The sequence below is a fragment of the Mustela erminea genome, chromosome 11 (assembly GCF_009829155.1).
Source record: "Mustela erminea isolate mMusErm1 chromosome 11, mMusErm1.Pri, whole genome shotgun sequence".
In the NCBI taxonomy this organism is placed as follows: domain Eukaryota; kingdom Metazoa; phylum Chordata; class Mammalia; order Carnivora; family Mustelidae; genus Mustela; species Mustela erminea.
In genome coordinates this window covers 19228000-19247564 of record NC_045624.1, presented here as the reverse complement: position 1 = coordinate 19247564, position 19565 = coordinate 19228000, and the positions used below count along the sequence as shown (strand labels likewise).

The 19565-nt window shown below is 39.7% G+C and overlaps 1 protein-coding gene across 5 annotated transcripts in view; it reads left to right on the top strand.

Annotated features, from left to right (window-relative positions):
- EXOC4 (exocyst complex component 4) overlaps nt 1–19565 on the top strand; it is a 725477-nt gene that overhangs the window by 36696 nt on the left and 669216 nt on the right. For all 5 annotated transcript variants that reach the window (XM_032304527.1, XM_032304528.1, XM_032304529.1 and 2 more), the window contains exon 3: nt 443–637. In XM_032304527.1, coding sequence (XP_032160418.1) covers nt 443–637 — 195 coding nt within the window. The remainder of the gene's footprint in view (nt 1–442; nt 638–19565) is intronic.

Here is a 19565-nt window from a genome sequence, read left to right as displayed (position 1 = left end):
ACTTAGGGATGTAGGATGATCCGAGTGACCTATCAGCTGAATAAGAAACATGCAGAGAAAATGGGTGAGGAATAATAGCATGGACTCTATCAGGCATTCTCTTTTAGATATTTTAACCTCAGTGGGTGGATATTTTAACGTGCTTTCAGAGATCTCTTAGTCCTAAGTCCCTTTTTCTAGATTCACTCAGAGGTAGGTTAGGAATTGTTTTCTCATTTCACAGGAGAGCAAAATACACCCAAAGTTGGAGGCCACCCATCCAGGTGAGTCAGTGTCAGAACCAGGATGAGAATTTTGCAAGCCGACCAGCCGTGGGGACCAGTGGGAGGGGGGATTAGGAACAGTTCCCTTCTAGTGACACTAACGAAGACAACTGACCAGATTATAGGTTTTGGATGGCAAGACTTTGGGCTTACTTGACGTTGACGCTGTTTTCTTGTAGGTGAAAGAGAACCTGCTTTCGTGCAAGATGCTGTTGCACTGCAAGAGGGACGAGCTTCGGAAACTGTGGATCGAAGGAATTGAACATAAGCACGTCCTGAACCTGCTGGATGAAATTGAGAATATCAAGCAAGTGCCTCAGAAGCTGGAACAGTGCCTGGCGAGCAAGCACTACCTCAGTGCCACCGACATGCTGGTGAGAGCACAGTCGCACTGACGGTCATTCCCGCTAAGCTAGGAGAGCCCTCGCTCTCGTACCCCAAGCGCTGGCTTTCATGTCGCCCGTTACAAACTGCCCTCTTGGGACTCACGAGCTCTTGCAGTTGAAGCCCGATTGGTTCTCTTCCTAATTCTACTGTTCAAAATAGTAGACAATTATTACCGTATTGTCTGCCTTTGGAACCATGGCAAGTCGTATAAGGGTAAAAAAAAAAATCCAGTACCTTGATCGTATTGGCATGGTAATGAGAAGTGATTGAGTTTCAGAGGAAGGTGGTTAATGAATCCCATTGTATTTTATATATTTATTTACTGATTTTTTTTTTTTTTTTAAAGGAGGCTCCATGCCCATTGTGGAGCTTGAACTCACAACCCTGAGATCAAGAGTTGTGTGCTTTACTGATTGAGTCATTCAGGTTCCCCTAATGAATCCCATTTTAAAGAATGAAATCTGTATGAGAGACAGCTTTAGGAGATTGACAAACTTGATGTTCCAAGTTCTTTGAAGAAATTGTTATGTGAGGGCTTTTTCTTTCCCTTTAAATTGATAAGGAAAATAATACATTGATGAGAAGAAGAATAATTCTGGAGCAATAATTCTGGAAGGGACTTTGTTAAGCAAGAGTACTCCACAGCCTGGCCTTTAGCTAAACTTAGAGTCCATTCTGTTACTATTTTTTTTTAAAGATTTTATATATTTTTTTATTTGACAGAGATCACAAGTAGGCAGAGAGGCAGGCAGAGGGGGAGGGGGAAGCAGGCTCCCTGCTGAGCAGCGAGCCCAATGTGGGGCTTGATCCCAGGACCCCGGGATCATGACCTGAGCCAAAGGCAGCGGCTTAACCCACTGAGCGACCCAGGTGCCCCTCCATGCCCAATTTTTATTTTAAGAAATTTTTTTTTTCTATCCCAGTATCGCATAGAGAATCTCCTATGTCTTCTTTAATCCGTTTGGAATCTGTTTCCATATATGGTATGAACTAGGGATCTAATTTTATCTTCTGTATAAATAGCCACGTGGCTCGGACCATTTGCTGAATTTGTTTCCTCCTGACTTCTAATGCCATCTTGGTCCCATATCAACTTTTCATGTGTGCATGGGTCTGTCCCTGAGCTCCTTGTTTTGTTCATTTGGTCCTGTTTATTTCAGTACCGAAACCATGCTGTTTTAATTACTATTATTTTATGATCGATCTTGATGATAGCAGGTGGAGACGTTCCCTCACCTCGCTTTTCAGAATTATCTGTGCTGTTCTTGGCCTGTTACTCTTTCACATGAATTTTAGTATCAACTTGTCATATTCCTCAAAAAGTGTCATGAGATGGATTCAATATAAGAATTTCATCTTCGTAATACTGAGTCTTTTCAGTGAATAGGTCTCATTTATGGATTTCTTCATTTATGTTCTATATAATAATAATGCTTAGTAATGTATCGCTTAGAGGTATTAAATATATCATTTTTTGCTATTGCATTTTTTAGAACAGTGGCTTTTCATTAATAACAACTTCCAGTTATTTGTTGCTGATGTAGGAATGTGATAGACGTTTAATTGATCGTATTTCCCTGAACCTAATCCCAATCCTGTCTGCCTGGAAAATGATGATTTATTCTTTAAGGCTTGGCTCAAATTTCATTAGCTCTCTGAATGTCCCAGGTGATTAGATGCTTTTCTCTTAAAAAAAAAAGATGTATTGTTTTTATTGTGGTAAGAATATTTAGCCTGAGTAGATGCTTTTTTTATTTGTTTGTTTCCATAAGCTGTGTATACTTCTTGTAATACAGTTGCTTTTGTTTGTATGGTAGGTCATTGAGGTCAAGGGCTTTATCTTACTTATTTTTGTCTGCCCAGTTCTTAGCATAGTGCGCCTCATCTAGTCAGGGTTCCCAGATCATTGGCCAAGTGGGTAACTATGGGAAAGACTTTAATATCATTAAACAGAGAATAGGGGGTTTCCTGTCTAGGGGTACGGTTCTGATTTTTCTCTGGTTTCAGTGTTTGTTTTAACGTCAAGTTTCTTTAGTTTCTAACCTTTCCTTTTTGCAATATTAAAATGAACAACAAACAATGATTATACTAACCGCTAATATATATCGAGTTTTCCTTACATTCCGGTACTGTTTTAAGTCGGTTACATTTCTTGTTAACATATTTAATTCTTGCAATAACCCTACAAGAGAGAGGCTTCTGATATGATCCCTATTTTCCAGACGAGATAGTTGCTTTTCATGGTTCTAATGTACAATGACGATTCAACGTGTGCGTAAAAGGTTGGAAATTTCCTTCAATTTGACCTTTTGTATATGAGTGAGTAGTATAGTCTGTAATTGCTCTTTCATTGGACTTCCTGTGGAAAAAAAAATCACATTTCCTTTCCCCACCGTTACGTGGTATTAGAAGTAAAATCTACTTAAGGCACCTCAAGGGTCCACATGAAAAAAATCTTTGCTTAAAGACATCAGAGGAAAGTGAATACAAAAAGTCGAGTCTTTCAAAACTCTCCGATTTCCTTGGATTTGTTTATCAAAAGATTTTGCATTTCCGTTGGAAGGCAGGTGCAGATGGCCAGTAATTTAATCCCTACTCAGGTTCATAAATCCAGAGTAAATAAATCAGTGGCGACCCATGGCTCCTGTCAGCTCCTGCAATTCCTGCCTCACCCTCACCCTGGTCTGATAGCTGTAGACTTGGCTCCTAGATGGGATATTTATTTCTTCTTTTGATATGATAACCTGAGTATTGCATAAAATAATTAAATTGTCATGACAGGGAATGCCTGCAAATAGGCATGGCCTTTTGTTTCCTTCTTCAAGGTAAACAGCTGCTGTTAGCTTATGAAAAGCTAAAAGTGGTCCAACAAGAAGCCTGTATCCGTCACATTGAAATCAGAGACTTGATTAATATTGTAGCCTGTAGCTTTGTGATATGTACGGTTTAAATTAGACCTTTGCAGTCATTGTGCTGGGTTGATGCAAGCACATTAATGACATAATTTCTGGTTGCTGCATCACATTTCTGCAGTCTGTCCTTTGTATTCCACTCACATTAATTGAAGTAATTTTGCCAGTGAAGCGTGTTTCAAACCTCTGCATTTAAATTGAAATTTTAATTCCCTTATTGTCTTGAAAAGACGGCTGAAGATGCCTTGTTACAGGTTTCATTATCACTCAAAACACTCCAGCTGCTGGTTCTAATGTACAATGACTGATTAATTCTGGGAAGAATTATTAATATAAGAATAACAGCTTCTTCCCAGTGGCACGAGCTAACCAGGAAGGTATTTTATGATAGTTAATATTTTTATGAACTTTTTTAAAAGGAAAATTTATGTGGAAGTCTGCATCAGATTCAAACTGCACAGATGAGCTTTGAAAACCACATACACCAGTTTGGATTGGTCAAGCCATAGAAGTCCATTCCTAATTGCGTTCAGTCAGTGGAAACTAAGTCAGTGCGAGTGGTTTTGAAGCACTTCAGCTGATAGTCACAGGGCCTGTCGCTGAATGTGTTCATTTCCAAGTCTTCCTGAGATGGTAGAGATTTTGAATGTCTCTTAAGCATTTATTTACATTTTTTAAAAAAAGTCATAGCTGTATAGTGAGATAAGGATTATTATAATAATAACTAATATTTATGTAACTGCCTTCTTCCCAGAGAATCCCAGAGATGCCTTGAGAGAATGGTGTGGTATGTCACTTTTGCTGGTGAAAATGTGGCCACAATCAGTACAGAGGGAGTAAGGCAGTAAGGCAACTTAGTTGCATAGTTTTCTAAGCTCCTGTAATAAAAGTATATTTGTCGTATTTTCAGCTCACGAGATCCTTCGTGTTTGTTGGATAAACAATCAAAGTTGCGAATGACAGCATGGGTCTTAGTGTGGGTCAGACAGACCTGTGTTTGAATCCCAGCTTTGACTTTTACTAGCTGGATGACTTGGGGCTAATATTCAATTTGACTTGGCTGAAAGTTGGAGTTGCGAATTACATGTATTCCCGAGGGTAGTGGAAGGGATTAAATGAGATACTAAGCTATTTATGTAAAGTCCATACTGTATATACAGTAAGTGGTTAGAAATGTTGTTTATAATGAATTGATTAATTGATACTGTAAGAAGGATATGGTGATTGCTCCCTTGTTAAAATTTCAAAAACTGGTGGGAGGTAGACTTCTTTTGAGCTGATAGAGTTGAAGTAGGCTCGCTAGGTTAAGCATTATTGATTCCTTCTTCCCTCAAATGGACACTTCTCTGAATGAAAGACTACCCTACACTGTATACAGAGGAGTTCCTGCTGGCACAGAGAAGATTTTCCTCCAAAAACAAATCTAGTCTGACTTAACACATGGACAGAAGGGTGATGAGGACCCTGAAGTTCTTTGCCATCTATATAGGAGTTGACATGGACAAATTTTCAGATTCTCTGTATCACCTTTTTGGCCCACTTTGAGTATATGTTCACAGTTCATAGTATCTGCTATCTAATCATAAGCAACGCAGTTCAATCAACGATCTAGGAGCAGTTTGTTGTAAAATCTATTCTTAGGTAACTAAATGTGGTTTTCTGCTAGTATTGTAATTGGGTATAAGCCAGTTCAGTATTGGAGGGTGCTTATCAATAGTGTTGATTTTAGTGTTACAAAGTAGTTGCTGTTAAGCTATTCTTTCTGTCAGTGCTTAGGTGGCAGCACCGGTGGAGCAGTGAGATTGTTCCTTCTGCTGCCGTTAAAACTGTGTCATTAGCAAATAGACGAATTCTTTTCTCAGACTCTGGGTGGGGAAGGGGTGATCATGCATCCACTATCAAATGATTAATGTACAAGTAAGAGAAAGGGGGGCCAAAGTGCACATCCCTTTCATCTGGTTTGAGAGTTTCTAAGATCTCACAGGACTGTTCTTTCTCATTATGATGTGGGAATGGTATTGAGGTGAAAGCTCTATAAATATCGAGAGCTGGAACATTCCAGTGAACTTATTGGACCTAACCTGAAAGTGGTAAGTGACTGCAAAAATGTTTCAATATTCCATATAGATTTCTCTACACGTGATAAAAAATATATCCATGGTCAATAAGGAAATAGATACCATTAAGCCTGTCTGTTCCTAGTGTAGTATATTGACTTGAAAGACCAATGCTGATACTCTATACTAATAACATGGAAGAATTGGGCACTTTTTTTTTTTGTAAGATTTTATTTATTTGAGAGAGAGAGATGGAAGGGGGGAGGGTCCGAGGGAGAAGCAGACTCCCTGCTCAGCAGGGAGCCAGATGTGGGACTTGATCCTGGACTCCAGGATCATGACCTGGTCTGAAGGCAGTCGCTTAACCAGCTGAGCCACTCAGGCGCCCCAGGCACATGTTTTGATAGACTTACAAAGAATGGGATGATGCCGTTGTTGATCACTTGTGTTGTTGGTATACATATCTGAATGTGGCCTTAACCTTGAAGGAGCTTAGATGCTAGTAAGGAGAGACACATGAACAAGTAGTGTCTCGTGTCATGATGAGCACGACAAGAAATGGGGACCAGGAATATTGGGGGTGGGGTGGGATAATATGGCTGGCAGTTGTAGCTGCTTTGAGCTGTATTTGAGATGACCCCTTCATTCCCTCAAACACCTATATCCAGTCTTTTTCCAAAAAGGTTTAGGAATAGCTGAAAGCAAAGTTATTAAGCAAGAAACCTTAATGTTTGTCTAAAATTAAATGAGTAACCTTAGTGTGGCAGCTTCCCTTTTCTCCTGGAGAGTAAAAGTACAGGGCTTGTAAACTATTTTTGTTGGTGCTCAATGCCCTTTTATTTATATTTGGTTTTTGAAGGCTAGGGTTTCTTTTCTTTCTTTCTTTCTTTTTTCTTTTTCTTTTCTTTTCTTTTCTTTTTTTTTTTTTTTTTAAGATTTTATGTATTTATTTGACAGAGACCACAAGTAGGCAGAGAGACAGGCAGAAAGAGAGGAGGAAGCAGGCTCCCTGCTGAGCAGAGAGACCGATGCCAATGCCAGTCTCAATCCCAGGACCCTGAGATCACGACCTGAGCCGAAGGCAGAGGCTTAACCCACTGAGCCACTCAGGTGCCCCTGCCTGTTTTATTTTAAAGCACATAGAAATTCTGTTAGATTGTACTAACTTCATAAGGTTCACCAGTTTTCAGTTGGCTTGCTTGGCTGTAGGGCAGTGATTCCCAAAGTCTGTGCATTAGGGACTCCTTCAAGAATTCTGAAGCCCTAAAGCCACACCCTGCACTGATGACATTGACATCTTGGGCGGTCGAATACTAAGTTCAGTAATTTAACGCTTTTCAGGTGATTCCAATGTACAGATAAATTTGGGGCTGTAGATTTAGGGTATCTATGCTATGCAGCAGAGTAAAACTAATTGTCCTTGACTTCATTTAACACCAGCTCTAAGGAATTAGAAGCGACGTATTTGCATACGACAGACATCAAACTGTGATTGATACTCACATTTATATAGAAATGTTGTAGTTTCAAGTTGCTTTGTTGCCATCCTCTGTTGCGGATTTTGGATAGAGCTGACGGAGTATTTGGCTCTTATCTGGTATTATAGCCTGATGATTTGGTCAGTAGGAGCGTTGGTGAATGGTTAAATCAGGTGTGCTCCAGGTTTGGGTTGACTTGAACTCTTTAGGGCTCTTCTTGGTGTTCTAGTTCCTGCATTTCTTACTGTGGTTTCTTATCTGACCTCGCTGGGATTTCATGGGTTGAAATTGGAGCACAAAATTGACTTATTGACAAGTGGTGGCTAGGTACATTGTGGTATAGTGCAAAGAAAATGGATTTAGAAGCCAGATGTTGTTAATTCTAGCCCTGATCAACATCTCACCAGTTCCGTGAGCTTAGACAAATCACTTTCTCTCTATTTTGTAGTATTCTCTTCTGTAGAGTCAATATATACATACCCTTACTAGATTATAGAATGGCTGTGAGAATAAAAATGCAATTTTGTAAGAGTACAGTGCTTTGTAAAACATAAAGTAATATACACTTTTAAAAAAGTATAAGTAGCATCATTACCCTCACGCAGTGCCAGGTAAGAGAAAAAGCAGTCATCTGGGACGTGTTTATACTAAGTAGCCTTTCTCTCCTGGAGCTACCATCGCTGATACATACATGTTGTTTTAATCAGATGTGTGCACACACATTTATACACTTTAGTCTGTAGGAGTAATAAACTCAGGCAAGAATAATACAAGAGTCCTTTGCTGACCTCCTCTGTCACTATTCCGGATTTCAAACTCATATATGGACTTACTTGGACAGGTTTCTGATTGGCCAGATGTGGGACCCTATAATTCTGTGGCCAGATGGGAACCCTCTAAATGTATAAATTGCTGCAGGTGACGACACGTGTTGTTGATGGAGCACTCCGTCAACTTGACAATGATCTGAGAAGGCGGATTGGTAACTTTTGCTTGGCTTGACAAGATAGGAGGAGCTTGTTGGAGTCCATTTTCTTTTCGATTCACCCCAGTACTGATGACTTCTTGTTCCTAGCTCTGAAAATGCAAAAAATAATATTCCTTTCATGTTCCTTTGTGGGATTTTAATAGTTGATGTTAGTAAAGAGCTGTGTAAGTGCAGAGCATTTCTTTTTTTTTTTATTCATTAATTTTTTTTAAAATTTCTTTTCAGTATAACAGAATTCATTATTTATGCACCACACCCAGTGCTCCATGCAATACGTGCCCTCCATAATATCCACCACCTGGCTCCCCCAACCTCCCACTCCCCACCCTTTCAAGACCCTCAGATTGTTTTTCAGAGTCCGTAGTCTCTCATGGTTCATCTCTCCTTCCAATTTCCCTCAACTCCCTTCTCTCTATCTCCCTGTGTCCTCCATGTTATTTGTTATGCTCCACAAATAAGTGAAACCATATGATAATTGACTCTCTCCTTGATTTATTTAACTCAGCATAATCTCTTCCAGTCCCGTCCATGTTGCTACAAAAGTTGGGTATTCATCCTTTCTGATTGAGGCATAATACTCCATAGTGTATATGGACCACATCTTCCTTATCCATTCATCCGTTGAAGGGCATCTTGGTTCTTTGCACAGTTTGGCGACCGTGGCCATTGCTGCTATAAACATTGGGGTACAGATGGCCCTTCTTTTCACTACATCTGTATCTTTGGGGTAAATACCCAGTAGTGTAATTGCAGGATCATAGGGAAACTCTATTTTTGATTTCTTAAGGAATCTCCACACTGTTCTCCAAAGTGGCTGCACCAACTTGCATTCCCACCAACAGTGTAAGAGGGTTCCCCTTTTTCCACATCCTCTCCAAAACACGTTGTTTCCAGTCTTGCTAATTTTGGCCATTCTAACTGGTGTAAGGTGGTATCTCAATGTGGTTTTAATTTGAATCTCCCTGATGGGTAGTGATGATGAACATTTTTTCATGTGTCTGATAGCCATTTGTATGTCTTCATTGGAGAAGTGTCTGTTCATGTCCTCTGCCCATTTTTTGACATGATTATCTGTTTTGTGTGTGTTGAGTTTGAGAAGTTCTTTGTAGATCCTGGATATCAACCTTTTGTCTGTACTGTCATTTGCAAATATCTTCTCCCATTCTGTGGGTTGCCTCTTTGTTTTGTTGACTGTTTCCTTTGCTGTGCAGAAGCTTTTGATCTTGATGAAGTCCCAAAAGTTCATTTTCGCTTTTGTTTCCTTTGTCTTTGGAGACATATCTTAAAAGAAGTTGCTGTGGCTGATATCGAAGAGGTTACTGCCTATGTTCTCCTCTAGGATTCTGATGGATTCCTGTCTCATGTTGAGGTCTTTTATCCATTTCAAGTTTATCTTTGTGTAGGGTGTAAGAGAATGGTTGAGTTTCATTCTTCTACATATAGCTGTCCAATTTTCCCAGCACCATTTATTAAAGAGACTGTCTTTTTTCCACTGCATATTTTTTCCAGTGCAGAGCACTTCTAATGGATTTGGGGGTCTTGGAGAGTGGGGGAAATTGTCCTGATTTAAGTGTGAGCCTGCAGTGACTCTCAGAGACCTGCTTTGCCAACTCTGTAACTGTTTCTTATCCCAGAATAACAAATATGATATAGGAAGTAAGTGACTTTGGAACATTTATCAAATGAGGATATCTTATCTAGTGGTCTTTTCTCTTGTATTTTGGAATAGAAACCTAGGATTTAATGCTGTCTTTATGGAGCACTGAGGGGCATTGAGAATTAGAGGAACCATAGGGACCCCAGGATCAGTGAAGGATTTTTGTTTGTGTGATCTTTTCCATAAGCAATTAAAATTCTTAACTGTCTCTTAAGGTGTGAGGTATTGTTTAATCTCATCAGAAAGTATTTGTGAACTGATCCATTATAAGTCCATTTAGAACAAATAAGACTCTTAATTTGCCATTATGTATTAGAAGCTCTAAATAAGTATGTTATTTTAGACTTGGAATTCTACTTCTAGAATGTTAAGGAAAGAGTTAAGAATTTTAATTATATGATAATTATCCTTGTATACGATTTTTATCACAGGAAGATATGTGAAAATAAGAGAATAGCAATTACCTAGTATGGGGAAATAGTTTAAGTCATTTGTGGAATATTCATTTTATGTGTATGAATGCTAAAAATATTTGGCTAATGGTCACGTTTTCAATATATGGCCAAATGGAAAAAGCACATTTAAAAAACAACAATACTTTTTAAAAACTTTGTGTGGAAAAACACTTGGAAACAAATTAAAATGCATGTTATCTGATTAGTGAGAATGTGGACCGTCTTTTTCCTTTGTGATTTTTGTGGTTTTCAAGTTGTCTTGATTATGTATTTTTATAATTTGGAAGAAAAACAAAGGTTAAGAAACATTTCTGGGCCTCTTTTTTTTTTTTTTTTTTTTTTAACCTGTGAAATTAGGGTGGGACCTTAAAGCTGTCCTGACAACCTTTGAAGGTTTCTTACAATAGAAAATACAGCCTTTCATTTCTCAGATAACTGTCCTTGTGTGAGGCTTGGACTGATGGAATATTTTAGAAGAGCTGCCACCCCTACGTTACAAGAGGAAAAAGAAAAAGCAAAGATTTTCGCTGAAGTTATGGGAATTATTTGTGGTGGAACGCCCTGATGTTCAGGAAAAAAAAAAACAACCCAAAACCAAAAAGAGGGGGGAAGGCCCAAAGAAGACTTAAATAGGGGCGCCTGGGTGGCTCAGTGGTTTAAAGCCTCTGCCTTTGGCTCAGATCATGATCCCAGGGGGTCGGGATCAAGCCCCACATCGGGCTCTCTGCTGGGCGGGGAGCCTGCTCTCTCTCTCTCTGCCTGCCTCTCTGCCTACTTGTGATCTCTGTCAAGTGAATAAATAAAATCTTTAAAAAAAAAAAAAAAAAGAAGACTTAAATAGCTTAGTCAAATGATATGCTTTGAGAACAAGCCTGTGTCTCGCAGCAGAGGTGGGTTGAGCTCTGTGGTGAAACCTGCAGTCCCATTTGATCTCTCCTGAGTTTTGTTTTCTGAGATAGATTTGAAGATACTTTAAAGAAGAAATCCACAAGAAAAAGTGCTTTTCTTTGACAGCGCTTTATCTTGCAGGCCCCCTCTGTTCAGTTCATTCACTTATCAATAACTTCATCTCATTTGCTTTATCCTGTAAATTCCATTAACTCCCCGGCAGTCTATTGCATTAAGCCTTTACTACCTAATACCGCCTCATTTACATTGACACATGCTTGACCTCAGCCCTTCTCCTCTCTTTGCTAATGCACCAACAAGCTGGGATGCCTCTCTGGAGCATTATCATTTGGTTGTTAGCACAACTAATAACAGCCCTTCATTTGAACTGATGAAGGTTTATTAAATAAAAACATGTAATAGCCGTGGCAGTAATGAAAGGAGAATGGAAGGAGACGACCGCATCCTGTTTTTAATGGTGAGAGCCTGCTGAGTCTGCGTTATAGGTATTGGGTTTCCAGAGGGAGCAGGGGCACCTGAATGGGGCTGGTCGATACTCTGTTAGCCAACTGACTTTAAGAATGGGCACTTTTGACCGCCGGATTTGATCACTGTGGATCGGCTGCCGGCTGACGCGATAGGGTGGAAAAAAGTGTTCTTGCTGCAGGCCCTTGGCCTTGCCCTGTGATGCCGCTTTCTTGGGAAGTCTTTTGTTAAGTTCCAAGCTGTTAACCGCCCAGAGGCCTGCAGTCAGTAGCAAAACAGAGCCATAGGAAGCCAGATCTTCTCCAGGAAAGCTGGGATCCGGGCTTCTGTTTGTCCTACAGATCCCCTAAGACTCCCCTAAACCTCCACTACAGCCCTGGGCCTTGAATGGAGTCCCTCATTTTGCTTTGTACGCCGATGCTCTGCCTCCCGCCTTTCTTCTCTTCCCCTTTCCCCAACCTTTTCGTATGAAGAGCAGACGAAGCCGTCCTCTGCATGTGTCCCCTGTGGTGGCTGCTGTCCCATTACAAACACAGGTCGAGTGGAGGTTGCTTTAAGTTTACGTTTAACAGAATTTTGTGGATTTATGCGGTTTTATGCTAAAATACACACACACACACACACACACACACACACACTTGTTAAATTTTTCGTAGATTCTGTGATGTGATTAAATACATAGGTTCTATTATTATAAGGCCACAGTGTTCTACAAACAGCATTATGCTGTCCTAGATGCATCAAAGCTTTTAGATCTCCTAAAACGAATAGATTAAACCGTATAAAACAGCCAATACTGCGTCATTTTTTACTTGTAAAAACAGTTTGCTGTGGTTCAAATTTCAAACTAATGCGTGAAAGATATTGTGTTTTTGTTTTGGCGAGGTTTCAAGCTGCATTTAGTTGTTGTTGGGTTTTTTTGTTTTGTTTTGTTTTGTTTTGTTTTGGTTTTTGGTTTTTGGTTTTTTCAAAATTCCTGTCTGATAGAGAGCCAAATTTCTGCTTTGGGCAATGTGGTGTAGCCAAATGGAAATGTTTGGTAAGTGATTGATCTGGGATTCTTGGTGGCAAACATCTTCAGAGCTTGTGTAGTGTGGGTACGGCTCATTCCGCAATCGGAGGGAGACTTCTTGTGTCCGTGTGGGACTCCCTGAGCCTGACAGAGTACGGAGGCTTCCGGCTGGAGGGCTGTCTTGATGGATAGTGAGAGATAGGGCCTGAAGTCACTGGAGTTTGTCTGCTAGCCATTCGGGAGCCTGGGTGGCAGTTGCCAAGTGACCTGGGCTCAAAGTCAGTGTCTGAGTTCAGGGCCCACTTCTTTTGTCCATAGCCAAAGATTCCTGGTATTCTTAGTTGAGACTTTTCCACAAGTTTAACTTGTGTTGTCTTACTTGCTTACCTAAGTATAGGAAGGGAGAGGGTATTGGTTCTCTGGAATAGCCTAATTTCTTATCTTTTTACTGTTACTGCATCTGTAAGTTGAAACAAGGCAACATTTTCAGAATAGGGTCATGTCGTTTCCCTAGAAAAACACTTCCTTAAGGGAGACCTACAGACCTACTGAAAAGTGATAAAACATTTTGGAACCATGTAATTATTGGAGTCCTGAAGGAAACACTTGTTTTGGACTCAGCAGTAGGAACACATTTGCTTTCTTTAGGGGAACGTGATTGCCAAAATAAGCATTTTCCTTAGCTAGCAGATGGTTTAGTTAGTTACTAATGTTCCTTACCATTGTGTCTCTCCCCTCCCCCAACTAAAATAATAATAATAATAGATAAGTAATTTGGTCATTTGATTGCCGGATCAATCTTTTCTAGTATCTCTTCAATGAAACATCTGTTGAGAATGGCCAACTTTGGTGTTCCTCCAAAACATTTTGATTGATCTATGTTAAAGCATAAAACTAGACCTTTTTACCTAATCAACTTGGATGAGATTAGCAGAAGACACTTAACTATGAAACACTTAACTGTGAAATAATAATTTCATACTTTAAAATGAAATTGAGAAATAGACATTTGGTAAAGAAAATTTAAGGGTACTATAGTTCTTAATCAGAAAGATGGCCTTTGTTATAAACTTCGCTCTCAGCTCATGGTGAACTTTTTTTGAAATACCAGACCATTCCTGATTATGTGCATTTTAATTGTACTTTAGTTAAGTTGGTTACTTAGTTGTGGAAATATTTTTAGGGATTTCATTTTCTTCAATGGATACATTTTTAGTAGCAAAACATGCTGTTCAATATTATGTATTAAAACATTTTGAAAATGCTAGCTTATTTTCATAATCCTAAAGGAAATGTTTTTCAAGTCTAGAATGGAGTTCTGTTCTTTAAGAAGTTTCCAGCTGTGCTGAGTAGAATACTGATACTGATTGTTCAATTGAGTAGTAATTGGAATTGTATGAAAACAATCCCTACTTGTAGTATCTCCCCCAACCCCCTAATTTTATTTTTGAAAATGTGTAAGAAAACTTCCTAATCATTTAATTGGCTCATTTTATACTAATCTACCTTTGAGAGATGGTGTGGCCTATCTGAGAATTCTAGAAGGTCATACTAGAGATCATTTGGGGGCATGAGTGTATGTTATTCCTCTGTGGGAGAGGTGTAGACAGTATTTTTTTTTTTTTAAAGATTTTATTTATTTATTTGAGAGAGAATGAGTGAGAGAGAACATGAGAGAGGAGAAGGTCAGAGGGAGAAGCAGACTCCCCAAGTTGCTGGGAGCCCGATGTGGGACTCGATCCTGGAAGTCCGGGATCATGACCTGGGCCAAAGGCAGCTGCTCAACCAACTGAACCACCCAGGCGCCTGTGTAGACAGTATTTACCAATAACCTCCTTTATTGTTGTCTATTTGATTTTTCATCTGGTATGTCTTCTGTAATAATACATATTTGATGTTGTATGTCACACTTAAAAACCCAGTTTTAGTAATTTCTCATAGCACTTTACCTGTAAGACCATTTTAGACCATTTTGTTGCTGTCCACTTTAATCCAACTGCATCTGTTGAATTCTTGTTAATGTTTCATCAGTGGTATTTAAAAAGTGCTCTGTTGACATTAACTTTGGAAAACAGTGAAATGATTCGTAAAATGACCACATTAGAAAAAAACAGAACAATTCGTTAGTTGTATTTTTACCAATAGTTATTTGTATCTAAATGTGGGTGGCTACTTAATGATTTTTTTTTTTAAGACTTTATAAGTAATCTCTATGTCCTGTGTGGGGCTTGAACTTAGAACCCTGAGATCGAGTTGCTTGCTCTACCAACTGAACCTGCCAGGCACCCCAAGGATATTTAATGATTTCTAATAAAGCCTAAATGTTAGTAAATGCCTGGAAACCAGGTCCCCTCCTCCCTACTACTCCCCCCCCCCCCGCCCCAAACACACAACAGTGTGACCATCAGTGGTAGTTGGTCGGGTTGACTGTTTCTGCTTCACCAAGTTTTGCTTATGTGTAAGCTTTATGGTATGAGCTACTTGAAACCAGGTAAGTGTCCGGTTTCTATAAACTGATGTTCTAGATATCATATGTTGCACTGACAGCTATTTTATTTTTTTAAAGATTTTATTTTTTAAGTGATCTCTACACCCAGTGGGGGGCTGGAACTCACAACCCTGACATCGAGGGTCGCATGCTCCACTGACCGAGCCGGCCAGGCGCGCCACATTTTAAACATTTTGATGTGTACAGGCAGTGGCATTAAGAACATTTACACTGTGCGGCATCACTACCGTCCTGCTCTGGAACTTTCTCATCTTCCCAAATCGCAGCTCTGTACCCATTAAACAATAACACCTCTTTTCCCTCCGGCTTCCTGAAACCACTCTTCTACTTTCTGTCTCTATGAATTTGCCTCTTCTAGGTACATCATATAAGTGGAATCACGCAGTATTTGTACTTTTGTGTCTGGCTTATTTCACTGAGCAGAATGTTTTCAAATTCCACTCATGTTGTAACATATTGGTACCACTTTTTTTTTAAAATTTTAATTTAAGTTCGATTTAACTAACGTAGAGGGTATTATTAGTTTCAGAGGTAGAATTCAGTGACTCATTGGTAGCAAGTAACACCCAGTGCTCATCCCATCAAGTGCCCCCCTCAACGTCCATCCCGCAGCTACCCCATCCCCCACCCACCTCCCCTACAGCAACCCTCAGTTTACTCCCTGGAGGTAGGAGTCTCTTCCTCTGGTTTGCCTCCCTCTCTTTTATATCTTATTTTATATTTCCTTCCCTTCCCCTATCTTCGTCTGTTTTGTTTCATAAATTCCACACATGAGTGAAATTGTATGGTATTTGTCTTTTTAAACTGACTTATTTTGCTTAGCATAATCCCCTCTCGGTCCATCCACTTCATTGCAGATGGCAAGGTTTCATTCTTTTGATGGCTGAGGGATACTCCATGGTATATACACACCACATCTTCTTGATCCATTCATCTCTCAGGACATCTGGGCTCTCTCCTTGTTTTGGCAATTGTAGCCATTTCTGCTATAAACATTTGGGGGCAGGTGCCCCTCTGAATCACCATTTTTGTATCCTTCAGATAAATACCTAGTAGTACAATGGCTGAGTCTTAGGGTAGTCCTATTTTTAACTTTTTGGGGAACCCCCATACTGTTTTCCAGAGTGGCTGCACCAGCTTGCATTCCCATCAACAGCGTAAGAGGGTTCCTCTTTCTCCACATCCTCGCCAGCATCTGTTGTTTCCTGAGTTGTTAATTTTAGCCATTCTGACTGGTGTGAGGTGGTATCTCGTCATGATTTTGATTTGATTTGTAGTCACATTGAGCATCTTTTCATGTGTCTCTTAGCCATTCGTATGTCGACTTCTGACAGCTGTTTTCTTAAAATCACTTTTAGTACCACTTAGTGAGATTAGAGTAGGGGAGGATAGTGGCCTTGCCTAGGTCTCATAATTATAGCTTTTAATAAATGAGGGCCAGAAAACTAGAGCACTGTATTTTCATATAAAAATAAGACTACTCTGTGTTCCATGTGGTAAGGTTTTCAAGTCTTTGAAATTCTTATGGTACTCTTGATTATATATATTAATTGTACTTGTATTTTGGGTGCAGAAAACACACTCAGAAAGTTTGTCATCTAAGTGGTTATAAGGGTTCTATGAACAAACAATACTTTACTGAAAATGTTGCATTTAGCAATGTTAGTAACACCTTGTGAGGTTTCTTTTCTTTTCTTTCTTTCTTTTTTTTTTTTTTTTTTTAAGATTTTATCCATTCATTTGGCAGACAGAGATCACAAGCAGGCAGAGAAGCAGGCAGAGAGAGGGGGGGAACCAGGCTCCCTGCTGAGCAGAGAGCCCAATGCTTGACTCAATCCCAGGACCCCGGGATCATGACCTGAGCTGAAGGCAGAGGCTTAACTCACTGAGCCACCCAGCTGCCCCACCTTGTGAGGTTGCTTTATCCACAGAATAAATAGATTCTGTTAAAAATCTAATTTCAGTGAGCACTCAGTACGTGCCAGGCACTGTGGTTAGTGCTTAACCTATATATCTATAAAGATACATATATATATATCTATATAGGTATATATACCTATATATCTTAATAGATATATAACCTAGATATCTAGGTTATATATCTATTAAGATATATATATATCTTATATATATGATAGGTATATACCTATATGGGTGTGTGTGTGTGTATATATATATATATATTTTTTTTTTATTAGATATATAGGTTATATATATAAGGTAATATATATAGGTTAATATATATATATTTTATATATATATACACACACACACACCTATATAGGTATATACACCTATATTTAGGTAGGTGTATATACCTATATATAGGTGTATATATATTTTTTATATATATAAATGAAGTGGCTTTTGAAAGTTGACATTATCTTATAATTTTGTATTTGGAACATGAACTGTTTGGGTTAAAAATCCACATACAAATTCCTACAAACAAATTGAACGTGGATGTGCAGTGGGTGATTTTTAAGCTTAAATATCTCAGCTGGATTTAATTACCTTAAGGGATAAGGCTACATGATGGGCCAGTGGCTTACCAAATTATTTTTCATTTTCTGGATCTCGATGTCACCAAAGGTTAATGCATCCTCTTTTCTCTGTTAGAGACCCGAGTTAAAATCCATTTTAGAGCATACGTGTAAATGAATTTGTTGTTGTTTTTCCTCCTTGGGGACGCAGTGGTCATTTTGTGAGGCTGCTTTTCCATTTGGAATCGTTGGCAGCTCGCATGCGGCCCAGGGGCTCTTGTCCCAGAGGCAGTTGCCAGCCAGCATGAAAATGGACTGGCAGGCTGCAGGGGACAGAGCTGGTCCAGGGCTTGTCACTTCTTCATGCCTCCGTTCTTTCTCAGTTAACTCAAGGAAGCTTATTTGCTACTGGCGTCTGATTATAGCACATCACAAAGCAAGCGATGTGTTTGTGGGGAAGCCTTTGCATTTTCCTCCCCATCTCAGGCCAGTTTGTATTCGGCTGCTCCAGGCTTTCTGTATTCGCTGTCCGCCTGCTCCCAAACGACCATGGGTACTGGTGTGGGTCAGTGGTCAGCACTCTGGACTGTTGGTATGGTTCGTGGCTCTTATTTTCTTTTGCTTTTCTATACATGCTGACACGTAGGCGAATGCATATTTATATCCCTAATTACACTTACTGTTTTTACCCTGAAGTATCATTCATTATTACCTTTATCTGTACCTTTTAGGCATATTTACAAGTATAACCTGGGTAGGGATTGCCATAGCACACGAGTCCCTTTGGGGAGCTTGGTAGGGCTCTTTTCCCTCTGAGTTCAGCTTGTAGTCCTCTCTTTCCTATTATCACTACTACTACTATGGCTGTTGTTATTACATTCTTTGTATTTCTCTCTTGCTTTTATTTTTCTCCTAAGGAATAGTACCTAGAGTACACTCTTCACATTTTATTTTCTTTAAAAAACTATATATATCTGGGGGTGCCTGGGTAGCTCAGTTAGTTAAGCATCCAACTCTTGATCTCAGCTCAGGTGTTGATCTCAGGTGTGAGTTCAGGCCCCAGGTTAAAAAAAAAAATATCTAGGGTGCCTGGGTGGCTCAGCGGATTAAGCCTCTGCCTTCGGCTCAGGTCGTGATCCCAGGGTTCTGGGATCAAGCCCCAAATCAGGCTCTGTGCTCCGCAGGGAGCCTGCTTCCTCCTCTCTCTCTGCCTGCCTCTCTGCCTACTTGTGATTTCTGTCTGTCAAATAAATAAATAAATAAATAAATAAATAAATAAATCTTTAAAAAAAAACTCTACAGAAAGAGAGATTACACAAATATAATCTTTATATACATGGATAAATGGGATCATATAATACTTGCTTTTTTTTTCCTTTTTAGTTATTGCTTTCGTTTCAGAGTGATTTGTTCCAGGCTCCCTGAATTCCTCATCTTCATTCGTTATAGGCATTCTCACGCCATTTTTATTCATCCAGTCTTTTTTGTCTTAGAATCTCCCAAATTGTACTTTACACCAGGAGTGTTTTTGTCTCCATAGTTTATCTCCTATTAAGCATTCATATCCTGTTTCTTCTATCGAACTGGATCAGGCCAAGGAGAGGTGAGGACTGCTATTTTCTCCTCGTAGCATTCATGTAACACATGCATTTCCCTCCGTGTGTGTGTACGTTAGAAAGAGCTAGAGAGATTTGTATCTGACTGTGTGTAGACAGGCGTGGGGACTTAGGTCAGTGAAGCTCTGACTCATGAGCACTGTGGGAGTTATTTAAAAATTTATGCAGTGTGCTCTTACTTAGTCTTAGTCTTAAAAAGCTAAATTTGGGGTGCTGGGGTGACTCAGTCGTTAAGCGTCTGCTGCGGCTCAGGTCATGATCCTAGGGTCCTGGGATCGAGCCCCACATCAGGCTCCCTGCTCAGCAGGAAGCCTTCCTCTGCCTCTCTCACGCTCCTGCTGTGTTGCCTCTCTCCCTGTCTCTCTCTCTCTCTC